Consider the following 25,953-nt stretch of genomic DNA (forward strand, 5'->3'; position numbering starts at 1 on the left):
TCGACTAATAATTTCTTCATTTTTCTTTTGTTGTTGAAACGGCCCCTCACTTCATCAACTCGCACATGAGATTCCGCAGGTAGACATCTAGCTGGGCGTAATCCAGCAGCGTATTCCGGACGATATCAAGAAGCATGCTTGGCCACAGAGTTTCCAGTTTGTGCAGCTTCTCCACGGCGTTGCAGGTGTTTTCCAGCAGAAGGGCAAAGTGCTGTCGCCCTCGATCTCGGACACTGGGCGCCATGGCAGTGCTTCCCGCTTCCGTCGCTTGATTCAGGTTCATTGAGGTGGAAGTTCCTGCTCCACCTCCAGCGTTTTTCTTCCACTGGAGTGCCTCTTTACCCACCACGAGGCGCAGGGACTTGTTGTCCGGCCGTAGAAGCCACTCTTTCGGAGAAAGTTTGCTGGCCGTGCAGGTTTCATCCAGACGCAGTCTCGCCAGCAGAGGTTGCAGCATCACCTCGGGCATGGACCACAGCACCAGGTCAGAGAGTCCAACGTACATGGCATTCGCAGCCTCTACTTCAGCTTCGGTTACCTCCTGACCATTTAGCTGCTTCAATCCCCAGTGTGATAGCCTGTAGATGGCGTACGCTCGCCAGGATTCCTTCAGCGTAATGCCATTGCCCTCGGCATCGATCAGTAAGCTGCTGAGTCCCTGGAGCTCAGCCAATCCATTGAGTTGACCCAGGCAGGAGATATTTGTTTCCCGGAAAACATAGTGCTCGGCGTGAGGGAATCGCAGCTTAATCCTGCCCAGCACACATACGATGCTGTTGAAGTTAATGTAACTGAAGTTCAGCGTGTGCACATCATTCGCCTTGGCCGGATTCCACTGCTTATCGATGAAACGGAGCGCTCCCTGGCCGTAGATGTTAAGGTACCTTCCACATATCTCAATCAGATAATCGCCACCTTGTTCCCTTTCCCGTTCAGCGGCGCTGGGCTTGGATACTGTTATGGCTGCGTTCGGAGTCGCAGCTGCTCCTGCAGCGGTGGCTGCTGTTGTGGTGGAGCTTCCTGTTCCGGCTCCCGTTCCTGCTGAAGATTGGTTGGTTCCATTTGTTGCCGCCTTTGCTTGGGTTGCCACCAAGTTTAATCCATTGTTGGTGGTCTTTCCGCGACCCGCACTATTGGAACTGCTGCTGTTACTGGTGCTGCTGCTCACGGTTTGTGCCCGCACGAGACTGCCTGCCATGTACCGCTTGGAAGAGGCACCTGCTCCACCTCTCTGGTTAATCTGTAGGCCCAATTGTGTGATGGGCGCATGACGGGAACGCTGTTTGCTGCTGGTCGGGCGACTTGTATTGCAGGATGCAGTGGCGGGTACAGGCAAGGTGGCAATTATGGTTGTTGATGGTGATGGCGACGTGGCGCCGGGCACTGGAGTTCCTGGTGCAGCTGGTGGCGTCAAGGTCAGTGCTGGTGGCGAAGGTGAAGATGAGACCGGCGCTGGCGGCGTCACTTTAGTAACTTCGGGGGATGGGCTTGCAACTGGAACTGGCGATGATGATGGCTTTTCCGTCAAGCCCACCTTGTTGGAGTTTTCATCAATTTGCGGCGTCTGTGGTTTATTTTTAGCACCGCCGTCCTCATTATCCGAGCTATAACAGCTGGAGCAGGAGTCAACATTGGGTCCTAGACTAGAGGCCTCCGAGGAGGCGCCATCCTCTTCGTGTGGATTCCTCAGATCCTTTGCAATCGGCGGCAGTTTAATCAGCGCCTGCAATTCATCTATCAGTTCCTTGGGCTGCTGCGACTCCTCCGACTCGGTCTCCCCCTCCTCGCCTGCGGGACCTTCGTTGGACTCATTGATCTTGGCCAGCTCGCTGGTCAGTCGGCTCTTGGGACGACCCACCACCGTCTGTTGGGAACGCAAAAGTTCCCAGTTGGTCCTGGCATTGGATATGACCTCTTCTCGCCGGATGTTGTGATACGCCTCGGAGCTTCCAGGAGCAGCTTGAGCCTGTTCCTTGTGCTGGCGCCATGCAAGGGCGGCCCGACGCACCTGCTCCGTGATGGGCATCTGACTAAGGGTTTGCAGCAGTGGAAGGTACGAAACCAAGAAGGATACACAATCGCCGGCCAGGGAAACAGGATTGTTCTCGATTGTAACTTCCAGAAGGCGGGTGGCCCGAGCTATACTGGCCATATCATCAACCCTGTGCAGATCGTTGTGGCATAGCCAAAGCCTTTCCAGTGCCACCAGGTGCTGGAATCCATTGATCCGCCGCAGCTTGTTCCGCTTGAGATTCAACTCCCTCAGGCAGCGCAGACCGAGAAAATCCTGCTGATTTATCTGGCGAATTTGATTGCCCGCCAGATTTAATGATTTCAGTTGCTGCAGGCAGTTGATGCGACTACCCAGACTGGTGAGTTTATTGCCATGCAGATCCAACACTCTAAGCGTATCCTTCAACGAGGACAGACCACCAATATCCGTAATCCTGTTCTTGCCCAGCAGCAGCACCGAAAGCGAAGGTAGTCCATCCAGATTCGCTATCCTCTCGATCTGATTATCATAGAGATCCAGAAACACCAGCTGCTGAAAGATGATTCCATAGCTGGCACTTAAGCTCAACTGCTTGTTCTTGATGCTCAGCTGCTCCAGGGCAGAAATGGTGGTCATCACACTGGGAGACTCCTCCTCTTCACCGCATCCGCCGCACAGCGAGAGATTGCTACTGTGCAAGGCACTGCCCTCATCGCAGCTCTGGAGCAGATTACTGCCAGCTCCACCCGGCACACCCACTCCGCCGGCTCTGGTTGCCTTGAGCAATGCCCTCCGTTGGATGAGCTGTTGCTGATGCTTCATAGCCTGCAGGCTGCTGCTCACGAAGCTCTTGGATTTCTCCAATCCGTAGCGCATGCGTAGCGCCGGCGGAGGCGTCAATTGTGCCTGTCCGTAGTTGTAGCCTCGTTTCGCCAACTTGGAACGTCCTGCTGCTGTTCCGCCGTTGATGGCCAGTGCCTGCGTGGTCAGTGGACTGCCTGAACCAGGACTACCGCCGGACTTGGGCGACAGGCGATGGGAATTGCCGCCTGCATTGGTCATGGCACGGGTGAGTCTGCCTGGATGATGGCCACGCAATCCAGAGCGTCCTCCTTCCTTGTTTCCATTACCGTTGCTATATTCTAAGGAAGAAAAATAGAATATCAAGTGGAGTTCTAAGCGCTGTTATATAAATCCTTGATTTCCAGGATACAAACCACCCAGCTTGTTATTGTTACTCTCCCTTGGCGTGGCCACGGCAATAGGAGGCACTGGTGGAGGCGGCGGAGTCAGCTCCTTGGGTATGTGGAACGTGTTGATCAGGTTGTGCTGGAGCGACAGCAGTCGAAGATTGGGCTCCTGCTCAAAGATGGGAATAGCCGTGAGCCCTCTCTTGTCGTAGTTGATTCGATCGGGCAGCTCCTCGCGCTCCTTGGGCAATCTCTGGATGCGACAGATGCCATTTGGTTGCGGCGTGACGATGGCTCCACTCACCAGAGTTCCGCCTGCACTGCCCACCAATGTATTAGGCGTTACGGCCGCTGTGGCTGGACGACAGCTATTGGAGGCCGCCGAGGAGGATGTGGACTTGGAACGCTGTCGCTGGATGCCAACGCCACGTGGTAGATTCCGTTGCTGTTGCTGCTGCTGTTGGCGGATTTGAGCTGCGGCGGCATAGCCTCGCTTCAATTGTTGCTGCTGGCCAACTTGCAGCTCCGATTGCTGTTGGATTTGCTGCTGTTGCTGCTGCTGCTGCTGCGGCACTGGTCGCTTGGGGATGACGTTGTGGCTTAAGGTGCTATGGGAGCGACCAATAGGACGCCGGCGTAGTCTTTGATTAAAACTAGGAACGAACGGTTCGATTTTCAGCAAAGATGTTTGAGGTAAGTAGTTCTGTTGTTGTTGTTGTTGTTGTAATTGTTGTTGGGGCTGTGGCGAGGGATTCGCTGCAGCCGGAGTCGCAGCAGGAGCAGGAGCCGGGCAGGCTGCCTCCGTTGTGGGCGTTTCATCGTTGAGTATGGAGCGACCGCGGCATTTGGCCATGGAGATCAGCTGGCGGCGCCTGGCATGAGTTGCCGCCGATGTCGCTGGCTTCGTCCTTGGTGGCTCCTGGCCTTGCACCTGGACTGGCACCTGGCCCTGCCCTTGCCCCTGCCCCTGGCCCGTTGCCGTGCGTGTGGCACCTTCCACCTTCGAGTTTCATAATAGTTCGATGCGGGCAAGCGACTCCTGGAGAGCTGCGGACATAGTTACGGGAATTTAAGATGCTCCTTACGATGATTACTCTATTTCCGTTGCATAATCTGCAATCCCTGTAGAACCTGTTAAACAGATACATTTAATAAACAAGTGAAAGTATAAGTAAATAGTAATCCTTTGATAGATGATTAGAATAATTCGAGATTAAACACCTTTTACATGTCGTTTTTTGCAATCCCCTTAGAAATTCACAATATTGGAATTTAAAGATTTAACTAATATTTTCTGAACATTCAAAACCATAAAAGAATTTTATGATTAAATCCAAAAATTGTCTGTATGCTCTCAGAACTGCATGAGAACGAACCTCACATAATCCAATGGGTTGTGTTCCATTTTGCGAATTTAAAACCGAAAAAAAGGCATTTAATTACAACTGCCTTGCAGTAATTGAAATTCGCTCACCCAGTTTTATGTGTAAATCCCAGAAATGACGAAAAACCAGTCCTGGTTATCTAATTTGCAATTGCATTCAGCTCTCCGGACGACGGATTATGGATTAGTTTGGTTCTTTTTGGGGACACACAAATAGATACAGTGGGAGTGCCTCGAATGGAATTGGGAGCGACTGCTCCACTTGAGCTGCTTTTCCCTTCAGTTCTCGTTGATTTTTGGTGAATTTTTTTTTTTTTTGATTTTTGTTTTTGTCGATTGGTGTATTCAGTCTTCTGCGGTACAGAGGGTATAGCTTTATAGATATATAGATATATAGATAAAAGTATGGTATTTGTGTGCTCCTCGAGTGTTGTTGGTCGCCTCCGTGGCAGCTCTGAGCCAGGATTCGTGGACTCGGCTGGCTGGCTGGCTGGCTCGGGCATGTGAGCCCATTTTATTAGTTTGTTTATTCGGGTTATACATTCACGGTTTTTGGCCTGGCGCGGTTGCCATAGAACACTTATATGCGGTGCATTTGGAAGACACTTGCTGTCCCTGTTCCGCTCACTCGCCGTCCCACTCGCTCCCGCGTGATTTGCGTTATTAAAGCTCTTTTGGGCCAATTCGAGGCCCAAAACAGCCAGGCCAGGACGACTGTCGACCCACCTGGCCAACTGACTGACAGTCGGAAAGGTGGAGCGACAGGCGGGCAGACAAGTTGCACACCCATTCGGCTTGTTGCTGCCACGACTTGCGCTTCTAAACATACCAAAACATTGGATTTCTTGGCAAAATGGCGGTACACCGCACACGAAGGAGTCCATGGGGATTCCCAATCGAAGCTCATAACTTACGTGATTACCCGCTAAATGCGGTTTATTTTATGGGACAGGGACTTGGTGTTCTGTATTTTAGGTCAATTAAGACTCAAATTCCTTTAAATGCATTCACATTTTGTACATCCTTTGTGCTTTAAAAGGGTTTCTGTATTTTTGTTTTAATTTGAATCCAAAGGGTTTTTAATTATCACTGCATTGAGCTCCTTTCGAAGTGAACTCATATAGAGCGCAGTTTTCAACCCAACTGCTGATCCTTTTCCAGAAAACTCGTTTAAAGATTTTCGCAGAGGCCAGGAAATTTCTTTTCGTGGTCTGGGCCCCACTTTTGCTGGTTTTTCTCGGCTAGCGCCCTCAGCATTCACCTTGGCCGTGTGCAATTGAAGGGAAAGTCGTTTGCATTAAAAACCCATTTCGTGGCTTTTCATAGCTCTTGTTGTTGTTATTACTGCGCCCGGTTGGCTGACTGGATGGCTGGGTGGCTGGCTGGCTTTGTTGTTGCTGATGGAAACTGTTTTGATTTGCGTATGGCCCCAACTATCAGGCAAAGGACAGTGGAGCGGCTACAGTGGGGCAGAGCGGGGGGAACACGCACATAATTGCCTGCCATCGTAATGGATTCACGTGCCTGCTGAGCCGCACTCGTTGTTCTGGCCGTAATGTTGTTGCGAAATATGCAAAAGTTAAGCGCCAACCGCAGGCGAGACAGAGAAAGACGGTGAAAGGTACACTGAAGGAAAATGGGGGAACTGGAATGTACGAGAAAAGAAAACTCATGATTGCAAAAATGTAATCGAGCTACTATTCTTTTGTCTTGATTAATTTACACTTAAGCAACTGTTACGTTTTTATTTTCCTTCGAACACTTTATTTTTCCCAGTGCACACACACCTAAGCAATTAAGGAGCAAAAGAGCGAGAGGCAAAGAGGGATATTCGTCGCCTGGCAAATTGCCCGCTGTGCTGTAGGCGAGTGCGAAAGAGACGGGCAACCGAATCGAAGACACTGCAACAATTCGAATTTAATTGATGCCAGTCGGCGGCGGCAGCAACAAAAATCGAAGAGTGTGCGTGCGCTGGCATTTATGAGAGGAGCTTCGCCAGGAAAGAAAGGCTCCTTTGCCACCTGGCGATACGGACAATAACTGAGCCGTTGATTGGCACAGCGACCAGGTGCAAAAGCTTCATTTCCCACCCTCGGATTTTCACCTGCCATCACACTCGAATCCAGTTATTAGCCTCGTCGCCGGGCGTTGAACTTTTCAGCAGTGGGCAACAAGTGGAGGAAAACTTACCGCGAAGAGTGTGCGAAAATCCTTCAAAAGTGCAGGTATGCAATGTTTTTATTTCTTATAAAATGTTTACCAAACTCTCATCTTATGTTACTCCAAATCAAGCATACGACGTGTTGTCAAAGCTCGCGAAAAATATTGCTCATACGACATGGTAGCCAGGTTCAACTTCTCTGATTTCAATTACAGCTTATATCAATGGTATTAATGACTTATCAACAACTGTAGAATTAACAGTAGAATTAAGCAGCTTTTAACAAGCTATGAATGCAAATGGCTTGCAGAATGTAAACACCACTCGTTGAGTACCGATTGCTGGCGCTTTCAAGGTTTATCAAAGCTGTTGCATGCTGCGATTTCTGCTGCACTCGGGGCTTTGTTAACATTGATGTCCTGATGTCCTGTCCGTCCCGCTGCGCCGCTGTTTACTGATGCTGTGGTGGCCGCCATTGACATCCTTGCTGGCCATTAATTTTGCAGGCTTTCGCGGGTCGAAAATGGAAAATGTCCACACTCAGTGTACCGCCGCTGTTCTAGATAAAGAGTGCAGTGGGAATCGGGCAGAAAGCAGCGCTCGATAGTGCAGTGTTCAACCTTTGGCCTTTCCTTTGTGCCTGCGCCAGTCTTCTGCAACAGTTTCACTCTCATTTTCACTGGGATGCACTGGCAGAAAAATCTAAGCTGGCCACAAAAGATAAGAGGTCTAAAAAGAGACCCTATAGATTCACAATGTTGAAAGATATCTGCTAGTTAAACATACTAGAGGTAAGTAACTTGAATTTAGTTTTTTTTATTGAAAATGTACTTAATTGCTATCATTTTGAATGGTATTATTCTAAGTGCATTGTTGCACTTGTGCTCATTATCGCGATTGTTGCTGCTGTCGCTGTGCGGTGGCTGTTGTTATTTACTTTTTAATAATTACAGCGCTCTGCTGCAATTGTCCCTGACCACAGGCCGAATGGGTCAGACGCAGGGGTGTCGGTGGAGGGAAGGGGAAGGGGACAGGGGACAGGGACAAGGGACAAGCGAGAGACAAGGACAGCACACGGGCGGGACAGATAGCCGGTCGAGTTGATAAATTGCGCGCACGACGCACAGACAAAGAATGCCAGCTTACGAACACCCACACAGAAACGGACACCTCGCTTATTAGGCACAGTCTAAGTCATTAAAATAGGGTCAATTAAGACAAGAAACATCTATCGTATTTATACCGAAGAAATCTGCTACTAAAGTAGTTATAGAGTAGATAATTGTAAGTGATAAAGAGGCCTTAATATCTCTTATATTATTCAGTATTTGTTCATTTTGGAATGAGTAAACAAGCGAAACTCTCTTTTGTTATGTGTGTTTGGGTTATTTGTAATCTCTGGATGTTTCTGGAATCTCTTCTAGTGCCTTACCGTCCACTGTAGATGCGAGGGTCTCATGATAAGCTTGCCAACTGTCCGCCACTTTCATCCAACCCGCAACCTTTGCCACCCAACCCACCCAGCATCCCGGGCATCCTTGGACTTTTCCCAGCGATGGTCGAGCAATTTAATCAGACGGCAGAGCGCAGAAAAGCTGATAATACCGTTATGAATAATTTACCCACATACGCACACACACGCACACACACTCGCTGATGGGAAGTGAAACGCGTTTTATTATTGTTTCTGGACCTGTCTCTTTTGGTTTTATTTATAATTAATATAGCAGCGACAGTGTGTAATGCAAAAACATCACAAAAGAGCACTTGTTGTTTGCACTTTTGCTTTCGAGCCTTTAAGAAACTGCGTGTGAAATCGTTTTAATTAGGTGCGGTAACTTCTTGCGGCTGACCAGTGGAGAACGCTATTTGGAATTCGGGAGCGGGAAATTCCCCAAAATGTCACATTCACCTCAGAAGTTTGCCGCTGTGCCTGCCGTTGTGCTTTCTGTGCGTCTGTCAAAATCAATGTGCAGCCCCACCGCAAATATCATGAATGCATGATGTTTGCGGTGGGGACTAATATCGAAATTTAGTCTTCGCAGGCGACCGCAGTAAATGAAACAACCAGAAATGAACATTTATGCTGCCCAAGTATATCGTTTACTGGGTACCCTGATGTATTCGGTTAGAGGCGGTGCAAAAATATTATCTTTCGGATAATTAAATAATTGGTTTGAGTAATATAGACTTTCAATTAATTCCTGCGCTTCTTGAAGTCAAGTAAAATCGCTTTATTAAACACTTATTAGATTACATGGAAAATGTTATTAAATGGCAAATGGAAAATGTTATTAAATGGCAAATGGCTTTTTACTTTTTCAATAAATCGTAAATGCTAAAAGATGTGAAAATATACTTTACATTAACTTAAGAAGCTTTGCCGGTTCAAAACCTTAATGACATCTTACTGTAGTCTTTCCTAAATATACTATAATCAACTATTATGTAACTATTATGATTGCATTTCGGCTCGTTTGTAATGGCAGATTACAGCTTGGGCTACAATACTTTGTTCACATACATTTCGGACTAGTTTAAATCTCTGAGATAAGCTTAAACTACTGCATTGGGATCCTTTAAGCACTCAGCTCGTTTGCCCCTTCTTCTCCGCGAGAACCACAGCAATCTGGAGCGCCTTTGAGCTGTGACCACATCGGATTCCACATGGATGCAGTTTCTCCCCTCGGAAAGCTTAACCAACTTCGCATCCAGATCCAGTTCGCTGGCATTGAGTATTTGTGCGACGTGTGCCTCGTCGATTGTGCCTTTGAAGATGAGGGGATAGGGCCACTCGTGGCATATCGTCGGTCCGCTGTAGTCCCTCAGAGCCTCGATCATCCTGTCCAGACGCCTCATCTCCTCGTGGTCGTCGTTGAATTCACGCACCTCGTCCAGCAGAGCGGCCACATCGGATTCGAGCACCTGCGAGGTGGATTGGAAATTGGATTAGCTGGAAATCGCTTATTTTGCTCGATTTGCACTGCGGTATCCAATGACACAATGACAGTGACGACGTTACGGTCACTGATAGCCTTACTTTCCCTCTGGCTGAGCTATCCACCCACCCATCCGTTCCGATGCCCCCCTCTTATTCGCGATGTTGGCTCGGATTTCAGCTCTAATATCTTTCCAAAGGCCTCATCACTAGCGTCTCTATTAGTGCCAAATTAAGCCTAGGAACACGGCCAACTGAGCTCATGTTGGGTGCATGTTTCCACGGAGGGAACAGTGAAGCCTACCTCAAACACCCTTCATTAAAAAAGTAGTTCTCAAAAGTAAAAATCAAAGGTTGAAGAGATTTCTATCTCTATTATTTAAGGTTCAGAACGATTAACAATATTCAAAGATTAAATAGTTCAGAATGATTGTACTTGTATATTTATCTGCAGCTTTAGGTAGACATTAAATATTGCTTAATTATCTTAGGCAGAAAGCTGAATATGAATATAACTTTGTACTTACTCATCTGGCCATGACTGTGCTACTCATTGCGAACCCGCTCGTTTGCCTATGGCCGAACCGACATTGTCTAATTAGCGGTGCCAGTAATCACTGCAGCCCCCAATAACCCCCACCTCGCACCTCGCATCCCCACCCCCCCCTGACACGACGTTCTAACATTTCGTTCCCAATAACTGGCTATAATTGCATTAACATGTTCCAAATCGCTGCTGCAGCTGTTAACAGAGTTGCCGGTCGCAAAGTGTTAAACAACAGGTGATAGCAGGTGAAATGGCAGTAGAAATGGCAATAATACATATCTCGCAAGGGCTAAAAGGGGTTAACAGATATAGATGGTCAACTCTCAATGAGCTAAATGTTAAGAATTCATGACAAACATTCACTAAGGAAATCATATGTAGCGCACAAATGTAGCGTTCCCTTCCAAACATTGCGTATACGACTAGTTGAACATATATTCCATACATATGTACAGATTATTTTTTTTTAATAAAGCTGCCACTAACTGACTTTATACTTTAAAATTATTTTTAATTTTTGTATCCAAACAATGGAGCTATTTTTAGCGTTAAAGCCAATGTGAACAGAAAGTGTTTGTGAAAGCACAGATAACATTTTGAAAGCGATGGGGCGATAACAAAAGTGGCACAAAGGCCAGATAAGAGGAAAATTATACACACAGAGACCCAGTTGCACATACACCAGATATAGAATCTGTCAGTGCGATTGCAGCACTTTCGAGCAACAACAAAAGTGTAACACTCTGCGGCCAAGTGGATTACGCTTGTATGGTAAAAACAATTTGGACAGGTGTTGCAGAGTCAAAAGGGAGGAAGTTCGTCGATCAATTACCAGAAACTCAATATGCTGATTAATAACACATTTTAGCACTTGACGAACACGACCGCGCAAACTTTCCACGCTGTGGAGCAGTTGCCTCCGCCGCTGCACCGCCGCACTAATTGGCTCTGTCATCGCGGCATCTGAGATGCCCTGAATGTTTTTATTTATTTTTTTTTTGTGCCCACCGCCGGCGACACTTGTCGACACAATTTTCGGTTCGTTTTCGGACTTTTACATAGCACTAATTTGTGTTTTGTATTTTTTGTTGTTTATTTGTTTTCTGTACTCTCTCGTTCGCAGCCTTTGTTTTCCTCTATATATTTCCGCGGAATTCCGCTCGCGAAGAGCGCTCGCCGTTGACTGAAGCCTCTTCTCTCAATGAGCACGTTGTTTACGTGCGTCAATCAGCTGGGCACTTGAGTGTATGAGTATGGGTATGTGGGCACTCAACTAACACACACTCGCAGAACAATTGCTGCAGTTCCACAACTGATAGCCACTCAAAAACCATAGTCCGTAGTGTCCGCTGTGTCCGTTGTTTCCGTTGTGTCCGTTGTGTCCGTTGTGTCCGTTGTATCCGTTGTGTCCGTGATGTCCGTGCTGACCGAGGTAACCAATTTTTACTAGCCACCTGGACTTATTTGATATTGACATTATTTGTTTTTGGATAAGAATCCATATTAATTATAAAACGAAACGAAATGGATGAAACCTTGGAGAAACAGTAGATATGTAAAAGGCATTTCAGATTTATGATGCATCCTAGAAGCAGGCAATGCTATTTAGCAGCCATGCTTTCCCCTTTTTTCTATCCTAAAATTATGCAATACTTGCCTTCTGAATGCAGCCAAGAAGTATGCAGCAGTTACCGTATTCATATGCAAGCCGCAATGATTTTAGAGCTGCTCGCTGGCTTGGCTTTAATAGTGCTTTTCTTTGGCCCAGCTTCATCCCCATCCTCGTGCTTATCCAAGTTCCCTTCCACAACCCATTCTGCTGAAAGCCAAACAAGCATCAGCTGTTAGCCATTAAAATTTTAATTTTGTGCACCATTTGCCACCATCTTGGCCCACTGGGCACCGATCCCATCTCGGCAACGTCATAGCCATCGTCATCGCCATCGCCATCGCCATTGCCATAGCAATCCCGTCCAAAGCCCTTGGCTTGAGCGATTATGTTGATGGCCAAGTCGAGGCTGCTCACCTGCAAGGGCCACGCCCACCTTACCGCCGCTCACCTCCGCCTCATTCTTGTCGATAATACGCTCAATTCAATTTGCATATTCAGTTGTCCAATGAAGCGCACACCACACAGGAGCGTTGCGATCCGCCATCCTTCCAGCTGCCAATTCAATCCCTGCTCCACTCGGTGGCAAGACCAAGCAAATGGTCTCTTTCTGGTCTCCATCCAGGTTGTTGGCCACTTGAAAGAGCCCAAAATGTGCCGCTGACAGCGCACGCATGAGCTCCAGAACAGCTGGGTCACTGAGCGAAAATGCGGACTACATCTTACCAATAGTAATAATTTTTCTGAAATTTTGGTTACACAACTTTTATAACATTTCAGCTTAACTGCTGCAAGTCATATTTTCAAGTGGTAATTTTAAAACAATTTCCAGCTTAAATTTCATGTAGCACTTTTTCGCCATGCACTTTGAGCTCCCAGCTCCAGGTCCTGCTCCGTGAATCCTTCTATCGTTGAGTCGTCCTCACCTGCTGTTAGTCCATTACGTTAGCAATTTAACTTGCGCCACGTAAACATGATTATCATCTTAAGTGCAGTGTGTGCGGGCGGTGCAATGTGCGTGCAGCGGGTGGGAAAACTTCGAAGCCAACTGCGGATTGTAAGCTCGTTGGCTCGCTGTTTAACAACCTTCAATCTGCTTAAAACTGCAATTAATTTAAACGGTTTCTTTTTTGGCCCCATTATAGCCAAAAACAGTGTTCTCGGACCACCACCACCACCACCACCAACGCCACCAGCACCACCCAATCGCAATCCGGATTTCAATCCGGTTAGAGTGCTGCTGCCCTAATTGAGCTTGTGAAAATCTGCCACCAGCAGGCAGAGCGTGTTCTGGCCAGGACACCTGTGAAGGATTCAGCTCCCAGGCGACACAGGTGCTCCGTCCAGACCTTGTGGATGTGGATTCTGCCCTTGTCACCTGCACGTGGTGGGTGTGGCGCTGTCCAGTGGTGATGCTGATCCTGATGAAGCAGATTGCAGCTGATTGAACCGCACTAGGAGTTGCCCACATCCACATCACGCATAACCCTCGTTGGAGTTGCGAGAAAATTGCAACAGCCGCTTGATTAATTTGGGGGCGGATACGAGTTCAAACTTGTGGGCGTGGCTGCTACGCAACACCATTTTAGGGCACCGCTGCGAGGGGTGTTCCTAGGGTATCAAGTCATGCAGGGCATATTTGACTGACAAATCGCGTATGAGTCTGAGGTGGCACAGAAATGATTATACTTTTCAAAAAGTTGTCTAGAAGATAACAAAACCGATTTTCGCCATAACTTGGCCAAAAATAGCCGCACAGCTGAAATAAAGACTGTTTTGTGCTGCTAATAAACATAGCTAACTAAGGCTATCCCTACTTTTTCGGTTTTCGGAAAAAAAAAATTTGACAAATTTTTGCATTTTCGATAAGGGGTACCATCATCAAAATTTGCGAAAAATGGCCAAAAATTAGCATTTTAAAGTATGTACATGGATCGATAGGGAATTTTGTTACGAATTTAACGAGGTATGGCATTCCAGTTTTGGACAATTAATTTGACTGCTATCGAAAAAAAACGGATTATTTTTTATCAAAAAATCGAAAAAAAAAATTTTTGTAAAAAATCGGATATTTTCAATCGAAGTTTTTTCCATAACTTGACCAAAAATGGCCGCACAGCTAAAATAAAGACAGTTTTGTGCTGCTAATAAACATAGCTAACTAAGGCTATCCCTACTTTTTCGGTTTTCGAAAAAAAGTTTATAGTATTACACTAGGGTATTTATAAGCCACCCAATTTGCGTAAGCCTTTATTATCACTCTCACTTGTTTTACCACTTGACAGGGTAAATACGAAGCCGAAAAACAAGGACCAAAGGCATAGAGTCCATCAGACAGACAGTGAAAAAAAGGAGAATGCTCACTCACGACTACAACTGCATTTATGCAAATGTTAATATAGATATACTCACAAACACAAGCACACTCGCACACACACACACACAGTTGGAGCAGACAGACAGTCAGACAGAAAGAAAGGACATCACAAAGTACCGTTGACGAACCCATTATCAGGAAAACAAACCGGAGATTAACTTGGCAAAATGTCTGCAGACGTCAAAAAAATCCACAGTGGCCAGCAAGTGCGAGCGAGAGGGCAGCACTTGGATAACCACCAGATGCTGAATAAAATATGAGCACACACACACACACAAACACAGATGAAAATGGAGCGAAAGAGACGGCGAGAGGATGCAGACACACGCATTTGGTCCTGCAAAAGTGACACATGAGCGTAATAACAGCTAAGACCTTGCTAAGCATCCGGCAGTCAACAACCACTTGCTGGATGCCCATCCCATGCAGATCCCCTTTCACATCCACATCCACATCCATAGCCACATCCACATCCTCGCCTCGTCCTGGTTGCCATCTCGTCCTGGTCGAGCGTACAGCATCCCCTCCCGGTTTTCGGGCCGCCGCTGCACTCAGCGTGATTACAAATTATAACGTCTGAGCAATCGCCGCCCGTTCTGCGACTGTGTGTAAGTGTGTGTGTGCATAAAGGGGCGGTCCTGGTTACCGCCCATAGGAAATATAACTCTTCAACTTTTGTCAGCCATACTGAGGGAAAATGGAAGGCAGAGTGGCCAAAAAAAAATGTAAGGGAACAGCATATTAAATTAAGAGAACTATAATTATTTTACATTTATAAACAATACTACTCGAAGGAAGGAATATAAATTATATAGTGCATTTTTGATTGTATTAAAAAGTAATTTAATAGTAATTTTTATATAGAGCATTTTTGTTTGTGTTTGTTTGGTTTGTTGAGTGCTATTATAAAAACGTTATCTTCTAACTTCTATTTGTTTTAATAATATAAATATAGTTTATAGACAAACTCTTATATAGTTAACTCAAAAATTACTTAAATAATACTGATTAATCACATTTAATTTCTAAAATATTAGTAGTAAGTGTGCTTATTTCTACTGAAGAATAGATATATTTTTCAAGTGTATCTCGATGAAGCCGCCGGCTGCGTTTTTGGCTTTGGGTTGAGCGTTGGTTGGCAAACGGTTAACGAATTTGTTAACGCACTCACCGCTCGCCAGATTTCCCCTCTTCCTGCGTCCTGCGTCCTTCGTCCTTCGTCCTGATCCGTGGTGTGCCCGCTGGTGGTTGGCCAGACAGGATGCCCGGGCTGCTAACCTTGCCCCTGGTTGGTCCTGCCATCCCCTGCTCCTTTAAGCATTGCAACCCCGCTCCATCATCCCCTGCAGGCAGCCGCATCCGCTTCCCCCGGCCTCTGCTTAGATAATTCCGTTAGCTTGCAGTGCTTTCGTTGTTGTCCTAATAACTTAATTATGTATTTGCCAGGCAAAGTGCTCTAAGCGTTTTTTGTGCTGCATTTAAAATGGCAAATGGCGTCTGCAACCCCCGGAAGCTAAAAACCTGGGAGCTGGACGGGGGTCACATGGGTCATCCGTCTGGCGGCGTCGGCTTTTCACTCTAAGCCCAAGAGCACTCGGCGAATTGGGGGCAGAAGTCAAGGTGAACAAGTGTGCTCGGTGTGTGTTGCCAGCATCTGTAGAGCTTTTAAAACAATGGTATAATTGTGTGAAACTATGCTGTTAAACATTTAGTAATGACTTTGTAATGTGAAAGTTTCTTTTCTAAATCTCTTTTGGCTTTAAAGCAAAGCGTGTTTTTTGGCGCATTTTAGTTTTATTTTAAAACATATGTATATTCATGCCAGTTCCTTGTATTAATTCTCCAGGGTATACAGCATCATAAAATGTTTTTACCTCTGACACTGGTACTTACTCCAAATTGTTCGAGCACTCAAATGCTTAGACCCGCTTGCCCCCAATTTGAATAATAATAACACGAACTATTTCGGGCAGCAATTGAGCAACCTTTTCGCTATCAGGACATGATGTCCTGGCTCCGACAACTTACTTTTACTACTCCACTACTTTTATGACCACTTTCGCTCGGAATCGCGGCAGTGGGTGGCTCAGAGTGGGTGGCTTGAGGGGGTGGCACGTGGCAGAGTGCGCGATTTTTCAAGGCGCAAGGTCAAGCCGAAGTAACCCATTGTGGCCCACGCACATATCCTGCCGCTGAACACAGACCTAAATCCTTTTTGATTAAATTCAATGGTTTATATCCAATATCCCCCCGAACATTTTATATGTCTTTGAAACGCATTTTTCTCAACAGAATCCTTTTTTCTTTTTTTTTTTCGCTCTTCTGGTAGAAACACGGACACACACATGCGAAACACACACCCACTCGCACGCGGAGACATAAAACAAAATGGAGACAGGCGACCGGAGGAGAAAATAGATTGAAGTGTAATCATGGTTTTGAACTGCTCCTCGGTCATACATTTAATCTGAGCCAACGTAGCAGACACAAAATGGCCAAAAACGGCCAACGAAATGGGAGAGAAAGTAAGCGTTTAGACTGCCTTTCCTGCTTTTTGTGTACACTGAAAACTTTTCTATCTAGAATGCAAGTTTGGACAAGCAAAAGCTCAATAAACCTCAATTGATAATATTATAATAGCTAGAATTATTAAATAAACCTTTTGTGTTATTTTTATGAAAGCTATTTCCCTACCTATATAGACTTAGTTTTTAGAAGTGTGACTAGTCACATATATAAAACAAAAGACATTGTAATTGGAGGGTATTGGAATGGGCAAAAGGACGAGGAAAAGTTCGAGGACTCGTGCGGTGATGCTTATTCCGCCTGACTGATTGGTGGCTCCTTTGTCTCTGCTCCCTGCTCCCTGCTCCATGCTCCTTGTTCCGGATGTCTCCGCATTTGTGCCCCATCCATGGCCATTGTGCTCCATCTTCGGGGCTCAGTCTCCTTATTCTTCGAGTGTTATCTAAGTTTGTTTGAATAAACTTAAGCGAATGTTTTGTAAGAAGATTTCCTTTATTGCCAGAGAGTGACTTGGCTTTGGTTGACAACCACATATGGCTAACTAGCTGGATGACAGAGGGGCAGGGCGGCTATAAGCCGTGAACTGCAGTTCGTTCGAATGTTCCACATTGAAGTTGTTTCAAGTTCACTTTGCATTTTGTGTGTGTGTCGAATCCGAGTATCTATCTGTTTGGGTTGAATGCTTTTTCGCCCTGCGATTGCTCCAATATCGATTCAGCTCAAATCGTTTCGGTGCTCTTTAATTCCACCTTAAGTCAATTTAACAACACCGGCACTTGACCTCCCCATCAGTGTATCATAATAAAAGCTATAATTTCAGCAATCTAGAAATACCGGACACAAGCAAACAATGGCTTAGTCGGACTTGGTTCGATTTTGAAATAATACTTAATGACCGTAAAATTATACGGCACAGCCAAGTGTCCTTTGGATGCGGATCCTTCTGCCTTTGGATCCTTTGTGGGCCCGCAATCGGAGCTTATGGCCGTAGAGAGTAGCTGCCATAATCGTTCTGCGGTTTGTTGTTTGCCTTCCGAAAGATGATTGCGAATAATAATACGGTGCGTTTCATTGGCGTAAAACAATTGGGAGCTCTGCTTTCCGTTTAATGCCAAGCAAAGCCTTAAACCCCTTTTGGAATACTAAATTGTTTAGAAATAAAACACTTTACATTTATTTGTGCAATCAGTCATTCTCATAAAGTTCATATATTTTTCCGGTGTGACAGAATAAACTGCAATCTTGTGACCGAAAAGCAATTATTTTGATTAGCTTTAGCCAAAATGCTAACAATAAACGGTTGAGAGTGAAGCAAGCCTTTTCCCTTATTATTTATGCACAGCACTACATCAATTCATTAAGGATGTACAAATAATTTTCAATTTTACCAAGCTCTGGGCAGAGCTCTTGAGTCGCAACATAAGCTCACCCAGAGTGATTGAATATTCCACACCAATTTTATATCAATTCCATCTTATTTTGTTGACCCCAAGCAGTTGGCCCCTGTCCATCTGTCCATCCATCATGTTCACCGGCACCCTCCAAGGAAACTTGACGTATGTGGCCAGTATGAGATATGTGTCTATATCTTTATCTCAACCTTTGTCGATGGTGTCGATGTTTTTGTGGGCGTGTGGAGAACTTTCAACACGATACACGGAACACGGAACAGACTCTTAAAATGGCCATAAAGCAAATTGTGAAAAATTATTGTGTGTATAAAATTTAATGACATGTCAAAAAGGATATCCGGCATACGCTCCTTCGTTTCTTCCACTCCTTTCATGTTGATGTTGATGTTGTTGCTGCTTGTGGCTGGCTGCTTGTGTTGCCGTGTTGACGAGCTGGACAAATGGCCGAGGTCCTGTGGCCATCAGATCCTCGTGGGCGGACGTGTAATGTCCTGTAAGTCCTGACAATTTTAGTCTAGTTGCCGGCGTATTTGTATTTACTTCTTTGTGTCCGATGCCAACACATAATCAAGCGCAACTTTATTATTTCGCCCAACAACTACGCTCTGTGTCGGGGTTATTTTTATGCCCAGCTCAGCCGGGCTCTTCTTATATGTATGTATATAGTATAGTCGTATATAGCTGTCTGTTGTGCGGTCTTTATGCCCGTCATCATTATGGTCTTGCTTCGGCTCCGCTATATCCTATTTGCCAGTTGCCATGTTCCATTCTCCATTCTCCATGCTCCATGCTCCGTGCTCCATGTTCCGGGCTGCACATTTTATAGTTTTCAAAAGTCACAAAAATGTCAATTGCTTGTCTTGCTTTCTCCTCCTTGGCCACCGAAATGGCATTGAATAAATTATATTGTGGTCATAAAGTTGCTGCACCATGTTTACCACACAGATAGATATGGCCATGTCCACGTCCCTGCACCGCAAAAAATGGGACTCAATAGCATACACAGAATTTATATTTCATTTTCATTCTTACAAATTTCATAATTTCATATATCATAAATGTTACAGTAGTACATTTGTACTTAAAGACTATAAATAATTAGAAAGCATTATAAATTCCGATTTTAAGTTCCCTGTGTAGTTGATGTCATTATCTTGCTATCTAGAAATTTTATCCGCAGCTCTGGAATCGTTATATTTGCCGAAAGGGGGAGCCAAGCTAATCAGCAGCGGGATTTGATTTTGGAGCTCGACAGTTGGATCAACAAATTACACCCACTTCAATAATGAGAGGCCATTAAGTGATAAATTATGGTCGAGCATGTGACCGGGGACTTTTTGAATTTTAATCAAGCTAAAATTTGAGGCAGTTGCCATCGGGTCAGGGTCGAAAGCCATAATTTCACTTTCATTACTGACTGCTGCTCCTTGGAATGTCCTGTTAATGTGCCATGCTCGAGTGGAGCATAAATCTATTTATGCGGTCCTCCGCAGCTTTCGCTACGGCTTGAACCCTTGGTAATTGAAAATATTTGAAATAATTCATAAAATTTTTATGCGATTTTCCTCCCCCCTCGCCCCAAAAAAGGCGAAACTATATCGGCGGTATGGGTCTTGTCTCAACTTATCAGATCGTATAATTTAGCGCAGATAATTGTTTTAATGATGTCATAATTTTGCCTTGATGGCGTGCTTACAAAATGGCTTCAACTGATTTATGCTCGACTCCGATTCGAATGCCCATTCCCTCGAAGAGTGGAGGCGTTGGCCTGGGGGCTTGTGCACTTGTAGATACCGCAGATAGTGGCATACGTAACCAGTTTGCCGCTCAACAAAAGAGTAAATAACGGCATTGCATGATTTATGTGGAAATAACAAACAAAAACGCAACCAAACGAAATGCAGACGAAAAAAAAGACGAAAGATCTTTCAAAGAAGTTTTTAATGTCTTATATTAATGGAATATGTTTATTATATATTTCTTATACATAGATATTTTTTTGCTTTTACCTAATGAAAATCGCAATCTTTATTCATTTGGAACCTAACTTAAAAAGGTGTAATAAATTGTTTCTAGTGTAGTTTCTACTCCTGGCCGCGGGCCATGTGAGCCGGGCCACCTGAGTGCCCGAATCGCTGACTGACTGTCCCTACTCCACATCTGACTGGGAGATTGTGTGGGCGCTAACCACTTGAAAACGTTAAATAAGTTGTCTAACCACACATTAAACCAATTTGGCACTGCGCTGGCCGCCAGTCTGGCACCTTGGACTCTGCCAGCAGGTCCTGCCAGCTCCGCCCATCGTCCCACCCCGGGATCTCCGGCTCTCTTGGAACCGCCCACTCAAGTCCCTGGCTGCCATAAATCATAGGGCGACCCACGTATGTATGTGAACACTAGGGGGCTAGGGGATCGATAAATTATTATTAGTTGGTCTGTCCAACGGTCCCAGCACCGAGTCCTTCCCCTTTTTTGGTCAACCCTGCTGTTGGAGGCGCGTGCAAAGGAAGTTGTTAGATCCCAGAAAGGAGCGCTGACCGAAATCCTTGGCTCGCTGCGGTTCAAATGCCTTTTAACTTAACAACTTTTTTTCCTGCTGCTGCCAACACCAAACAAGGACCCACACCCACACACACACCATCACAAATCAATGGGTGACTTTGTTCCTGGTGGTCGGGCACACTGAGCGACAGCATTCCCAAATTGTACCTTACATGACTTTTGGGAATTTGTTATGAATGTGCTTTCTACTAAAACCAGCTGAATTTTCTTTCAGCGCAGGGATAAATGGGCTGAGATGGGCATGGCAGGCCAGGGCAAACCCTTAACGTTGTGTGTAAAGTGGACTTGACATGAGATTAACATCTTCAAAAGCATAGCTTAAAGTATTTGTTAGAGTTCGCCGAAGTTGCGCCTGGCTGCGGGGAAGGTGCCAGGACCCGGGACAAAATACAGGATCCCGGTTCGAGTCCTGACCAACCCGCTGACCCTTCACCATCGCCATTGTCCTTGCCCCCTTCGCTTTTGGATAATTGCGTTCTTGTGCGCTGAGCCACGAGCTTAACTGTTGCTGTCATAACTAAGCGAAAAGGTACACAATTTATGGAATCGAGTCCAAGTCCCATTCCCAACAGGTGCGTGGCCCTTGGGGTTGGGCTCACCAGAGTTTGGACATACACATACAGAGGTGGGTTATGGTATAACAATTTTCGTTGGATTTATTCGTTGATTTCAATCGTTAAATAATAGCAAAACTTACGGCCTAGTAGTGGTTGGTGGGGGTGAGAGGATCAAGTCGCGAACGTGTAGTTCAGGTACAGGTGTATTCGCAGTCATCCGCACTTACAGGGCACGGCGATGACGCAGCTTCAGACGGCGCACGGTCTTGTACCGGTAGCCCTCGTCGCCAAGGACGGCGGAGTCCTGGGACACTTCCTCGACGGGCGCATCAGCCACCACCGTCTCCTCAACGGGGGGCAGGTAGTCGCTGGCAATCTCGGAGACATCGCGGCGCTGGCGGTACTTCAGGCGACGCACGGTCTTGTACTGGTAACCATCGGCAGCCAAAACAGCAGAATCCTGAGAAGCTTCCTCAACTGGAGCCACCTCCAAAGGAGTCTCGGTGACAACCTCCTCGGAAGGGGGCAGGTATTCGTTGGCGATCTCGGAAACATCCCGACGCTGGCGGTACTTCAGGCGACGCACGGTCTTGTACTGGTATCCATCGGCGGCAAGGACGGCGGAGTCCTGGCTGGCCTCCTCCACTGGAACCTCCTCAACTGGGGCATCAGCAACAACCTCCTCAGTGGGGGGCAGGTATTCGTTGGCGATCTCGGAAACATCACGACGCTGGCGGTACTTGAGACGACGCACGGTCTTGTACTGGTATCCATCGGCGGCAAGGACGGCGGAGTCCTGGCTGGCCTCCTCCACTGGAGCTTCCTCGATGGGGGCTTCGGTGGCGGCATCCTCAGTGGGGGGCAGGTATTCGTTGGCGATCTCGGAAACATCACGACGCTGGCGGTACTTGAGACGACGCACGGTCTTGTACTGGTATCCATCGGCGGCAAGGACGGCGGAGTCCTGGCTGGCCTCCTCCACTGGAACCTCCTCAACTGGGGCATCAGCAACAACCTCCTCAGTGGGGGGCAGGTATTCGTTGGCGATCTCGGAAACATCACGACGATGACGGAGCTTCAATCGGCGCACGGTCTTGTACTGGTAACCATCGGCGGCAAGGACGGCGGAGTCCTGGCTGGCCTCCTCCACTGGAACCTCCTCAACTGGGGCATCAGCAACAACCTCCTCAGTGGGGGGCAGGTATTCGTTGGCGATCTCGGAAACATCACGACGCTGGCGGTACTTCAGGCGACGGACAGTCTTGTACTGGTATCCATCGGCGGCAAGGACGGCGGAGTCCTGGCTGGCTTCCTCAACTGGAGCTTCCTCAACTGGAGCTTCCTCAACTGGGGCATCTGCAACAACCTCCTCAGTGGGGGGCAGGTATTCGTTGGCGATCTCGGAAACATCACGACGCTGGCGGTACTTCAGGCGACGCACAGTCTTGTACTGGTATCCATCGGCGGCAAGGACGGCGGAGTCCTGGCTGGCCTCCTCCACTGGAGCTTCCTCAATGGGGGCTTCGGTGGCGGCATCCTCAGTGGGGGGCAGGTATTCGTTGGCGATCTCGGAAACATCCCGACGATGACGGAGCTTCAATCGGCGAACGGTCTTGTACTGGTATCCATCGGCGGCAAGGACAGCGGAGTCCTGGCTGGCTTCCTCAACTGGAGCTTCCTCAACTGGGGCATCTGCAACAACCTCCTCAGTGGGGGGCAGGTATTCGTTGGCGATCTCGGAAACATCACGACGCTGGCGGTACTTGAGACGACGCACGGTCTTGTACTGGTATCCATCGGCGGCAAGGACGGCGGAGTCCTGGCTGGCTTCCTCAACTGGAGCTTCCTCAACTGGAGCTTCCTCAACTGGGGCATCAGCAACAACCTCCTCAGTGGGGGGCAGGTATTCGTTGGCGATCTCAGAAACATCACGACGATGACGGAGCTTCAATCGGCGAACGGTCTTGTACTGGTATCCATCGGCGGCAAGGACAGCGGAGTCCTGGCTGGCTTCCTCATCTGGAACCTCCTCAACTGGGGCATCAGCAACAACCTCCTCAGTGGGGGGCAGGTATTCGTTGGCGATCTCGGAAACATCACGACGATGACGGAGCTTCAATCGGCGAACGGTCTTGTACTGGTATCCATCGGCGGCAAGGACGGCGGAGTCCTGGCTGGCTTCCTCAACTGGAGCTTCCTCAATGGGGGCTTCGGTGGCGGCATCCTCAGTGGGGGGCAGGTATTCGTTGGCAATCTCGGAAACATCACGACGATGACGGAGCTTCAATCGGCGCACGGTCTTGTAGCGGTATCCATCATCTCCCAGGGCGGCGGGGTCTTGGGCCAACTCGGCGCCAACTTCCTCCGCCGGCGGGATGTACTCGTTCACGATCTCGGAGACGTCACGACGGTGCCTGGCTTGTTCGACAGGAATCACTGCAGCCGTCGCGGCGGCAATAAAGATGCAGGCTAAGAAAAGTTTCTGGAAAGTGAATATAAAAATGAAGTGTTAGATGAAGTAATCCTGGTGGGAAGGTATCCTAGCTGCTGGAATATTCACCATCTTGCTATAGATCTCCAAGCTAATTGCTTTGACGATGGAATCTATGGGTCGAATGATTAATCGTCGCAATTTGTCCGCATATTTATACGCTCCAATGTTTGCCAGCTTCCATTCAAACAATGATCGGCGCTCTGTTTGCCGGCAAACAGCGGCGGAAACCGACTCCAAATCGGTAACAAAGCAATGAATCTGGCCAAAGACCCAACATGCGCCACTCGAGCCCTCAAGAGCCCCCCTCACCGTCACCGTCATCATCTCCCAACTTTGTTTTCACGTGGAGATAGGCTGGCTGGAAGCCGGTTTGCACAGTGGGTAAAATGTACAATAGTGTTTGAAAATCGAGGTGTTGGGAAAACTGATAGAAGTACTACAGCTTTTTGTTGACCATATCCGAACATTGGTTTCTGAGCATCCTGATCATGCTGTTATCATAATATCAGAAGGGAAACAGAAGGTGAACACATATGTATTTCAAACTCCAACTTACAAGATAATTATCCCACAGTGCATAGGAGTTGCCCAGTGCGGAACTAAATGCTCCGCGTTTCGCTTTCGTTTGTCGTTCGCCACTTCGATCGGAGTCGATGGCTATTGGCATAGCTTAAGATATGGCTTCACGGTCAAGAGCGAGCATCGGTGATCTTAACAAGATCTAATGCAAAATCACAATCGTTTTCAATGGTGTTTATTTTAATGGCAGCGTACGCTTACGTATAGGTATGGTCATTTATTAATAGTTTCGAACGTTAATTTCTCAAGTGGCTATCGGTAATTTGCGTACTACTCGGTTTTGGAGTTCAATGAACCGCTCAAGATTGATGGTTGGCAAAAGGTCGCACGGGCAGCACGACGTATTTGTTTAATGGGTTTCGCTGATAGGTTTTCGAATTGGTTTTAATTTGTTCCGTTTTGTGATTCATACAGGATTTCATTTCAATTAATTGGTCTTTGGAGTGTGGGAGGCTGCATTGTCAACGGCTTATCGGAGTTCGGAATTTTTATGAGGTTAATTATAAATTATTTTTTAATCAATAGGTTTTTTCATTAAAGCAGTAATTTAAATATGATTCGAAACTTAATAAATCTCTAAGGTTTTATTTTAATAACATACGCATTGGTTTGATAGAAGTACAGAAGAACCTGAGTATGGTTAAGATTTCTGTAATAAATACTTACTAACTATGTAGCATTCCTTTTAACATTATGGTAATATTTTTCGTATATATCTAAAGAGTATAGCATTTCCCCATCGAAAACCCATCTTGTTAGCTTAATGGCTAATTGCTCAATGGTCGAATTACACGGTCCGTAGAACTAGTAATAATAAACTGTGTATCCTGCGACCCGCTTCACGTTAACTGCTCCTTGCGACCAGGATGTCAAAGATTTCGCCGAAAATATGCTGCACGCGAAAGGACGAAGACGAGAAAACAGCGCAGCAGCTTACAAGTTGGGAGCATGTTATGTGCTGCCGAAAAACTTTGGCTATGAAATTCATAAACTTGGCAAAACAAGCTTGCTGGCGGCAGGAAAAGGACGAACAGGAGGCGGTACCAGGAGGAGGAGCAGGAGGAGGAGCAGGGGGAGGAGCAGGAGGAGGAGCAGGAGCCGGAGCTGGCTGGGGAAACTTTTGCACAAATCATGCATATGATGTTGGGGCACTTTCACTTTGGTACTCCTGAGGGTCTTACGAATATATTCCCTCCCCGTTACGGGGGGGCACCGCACCCCGCGGCCTTGGACTAATTAAAGAGACAAAACTGCGTAAGTTTTTTGGGTTTTTCAAGAGTCATCGTCATCGCCATCGCCATCGCCATATAGCCATCTTGAGTTTGTGCCCCAAAATGTGTGTCAAGTGGCAGCGAGTGCAAAACAAAGCAAATGGGGTGTGCAATCTGCTGTAAACAACCATAAATTTTGCCTGCTTTGGGTTTCTGACTTCGTCTGCAGTTGCTAGGGGAACTATCGCCGTCATAAAGGGGCCAAAATATGAATGAAACACTCCCGATCCCGGACAACTACGTCCTTATCGCAATCACTCACATCGCCACTTGTGAAATCGTGGCAGACCACCGAGATGAGGATGCAAGTACAGTCAAGCTGCCGTAAGTGGATCTCCCACAAATCTTAATCA

At 46.7% G+C, this 25,953-nt stretch overlaps 3 protein-coding genes and 1 long non-coding RNA gene across 4 annotated transcripts; 1 reads left to right on the forward strand and 3 right to left on the reverse strand.

Annotated features, from left to right (window-relative positions):
- Window positions 1–46: 46 nt before the first annotated feature.
- On the reverse strand, window positions 47–4,381 carry LOC6533017. The gene is made up of 2 exons (XM_002093716.4): window positions 3,211–4,381; window positions 47–3,135 (listed from the first exon to the last, which is right to left on the reverse strand). Exons 1-2 carry the CDS (start codon window positions 4,034–4,036, stop codon window positions 47–49), a joined length of 3,915 nt encoding a protein of 1,304 aa, XP_002093752.1. The 5' UTR covers window positions 4,037–4,381.
- A 4,560-nt stretch (window positions 4,382–8,941) lies between these two features.
- LOC6533018 lies at window positions 8,942–11,403 on the reverse strand. Its single transcript, XM_002093717.4, has 2 exons — window positions 11,046–11,403; window positions 8,942–9,653 (listed from the first exon to the last, which is right to left on the reverse strand). Exons 1-2 carry the CDS (start codon window positions 11,166–11,168, stop codon window positions 9,285–9,287), a joined length of 492 nt encoding a protein of 163 aa, XP_002093753.1. The 5' UTR covers window positions 11,169–11,403; the 3' UTR covers window positions 8,942–9,284.
- A 7,860-nt stretch (window positions 11,404–19,263) lies between these two features.
- On the forward strand, window positions 19,264–20,184 carry LOC120321523. The gene is made up of 2 exons (XR_005561163.1): window positions 19,264–19,654; window positions 19,725–20,184. It is a non-coding gene; the product is annotated as an uncharacterized LOC120321523 (long non-coding RNA).
- A 1,145-nt stretch (window positions 20,185–21,329) lies between these two features.
- LOC6533019 (fibrous sheath CABYR-binding protein) lies at window positions 21,330–23,881 on the reverse strand. Its single transcript, XM_039374226.2, has 2 exons — window positions 23,817–23,881; window positions 21,330–23,738 (listed from the first exon to the last, which is right to left on the reverse strand). The coding sequence occupies exons 1-2, from the start codon at window positions 23,817–23,819 to the stop codon at window positions 21,480–21,482; spliced, it is 2,262 nt and encodes a 753-aa protein (XP_039230160.1). The 5' UTR covers window positions 23,820–23,881; the 3' UTR covers window positions 21,330–21,479.
- Window positions 23,882–25,953: the final 2,072 nt, after the last annotated feature.

This window comes from Drosophila yakuba, chromosome 3L (genome assembly GCF_016746365.2).
Source record: "Drosophila yakuba strain Tai18E2 chromosome 3L, Prin_Dyak_Tai18E2_2.1, whole genome shotgun sequence".
In the NCBI taxonomy this organism is placed as follows: Eukaryota; Metazoa; Arthropoda; class Insecta; order Diptera; family Drosophilidae; genus Drosophila; species Drosophila yakuba.

Excerpts from the sequence above, each read along its gene's own strand:
- LOC6533017 (XM_002093716.4), bottom strand. The coding sequence starts at position 4,036 with ATGGCCAAATGCCGCGGTCGCTCCATACTCAACGATGAAACGCCCACA. Across the intron at positions 3,136-3,210 it reads TAACAATAACAAGCTGGGTG|AATATAGCAACGGTAATGGA; the intron begins GTTTGTATCCTG and ends TTTCTTCCTTAG.
- LOC6533018 (XM_002093717.4), bottom strand. The coding sequence starts at position 11,168 with ATGACAGAGCCAATTAGTGCGGCGGTGCAGCGGCGGAGGCAACTGCTC. Across the intron at positions 9,654-11,045 it reads ATCAGCATATTGAGTTTCTG|GTGCTCGAATCCGATGTGGC; the intron begins GTAATTGATCGA and ends TCCACCTCGCAG.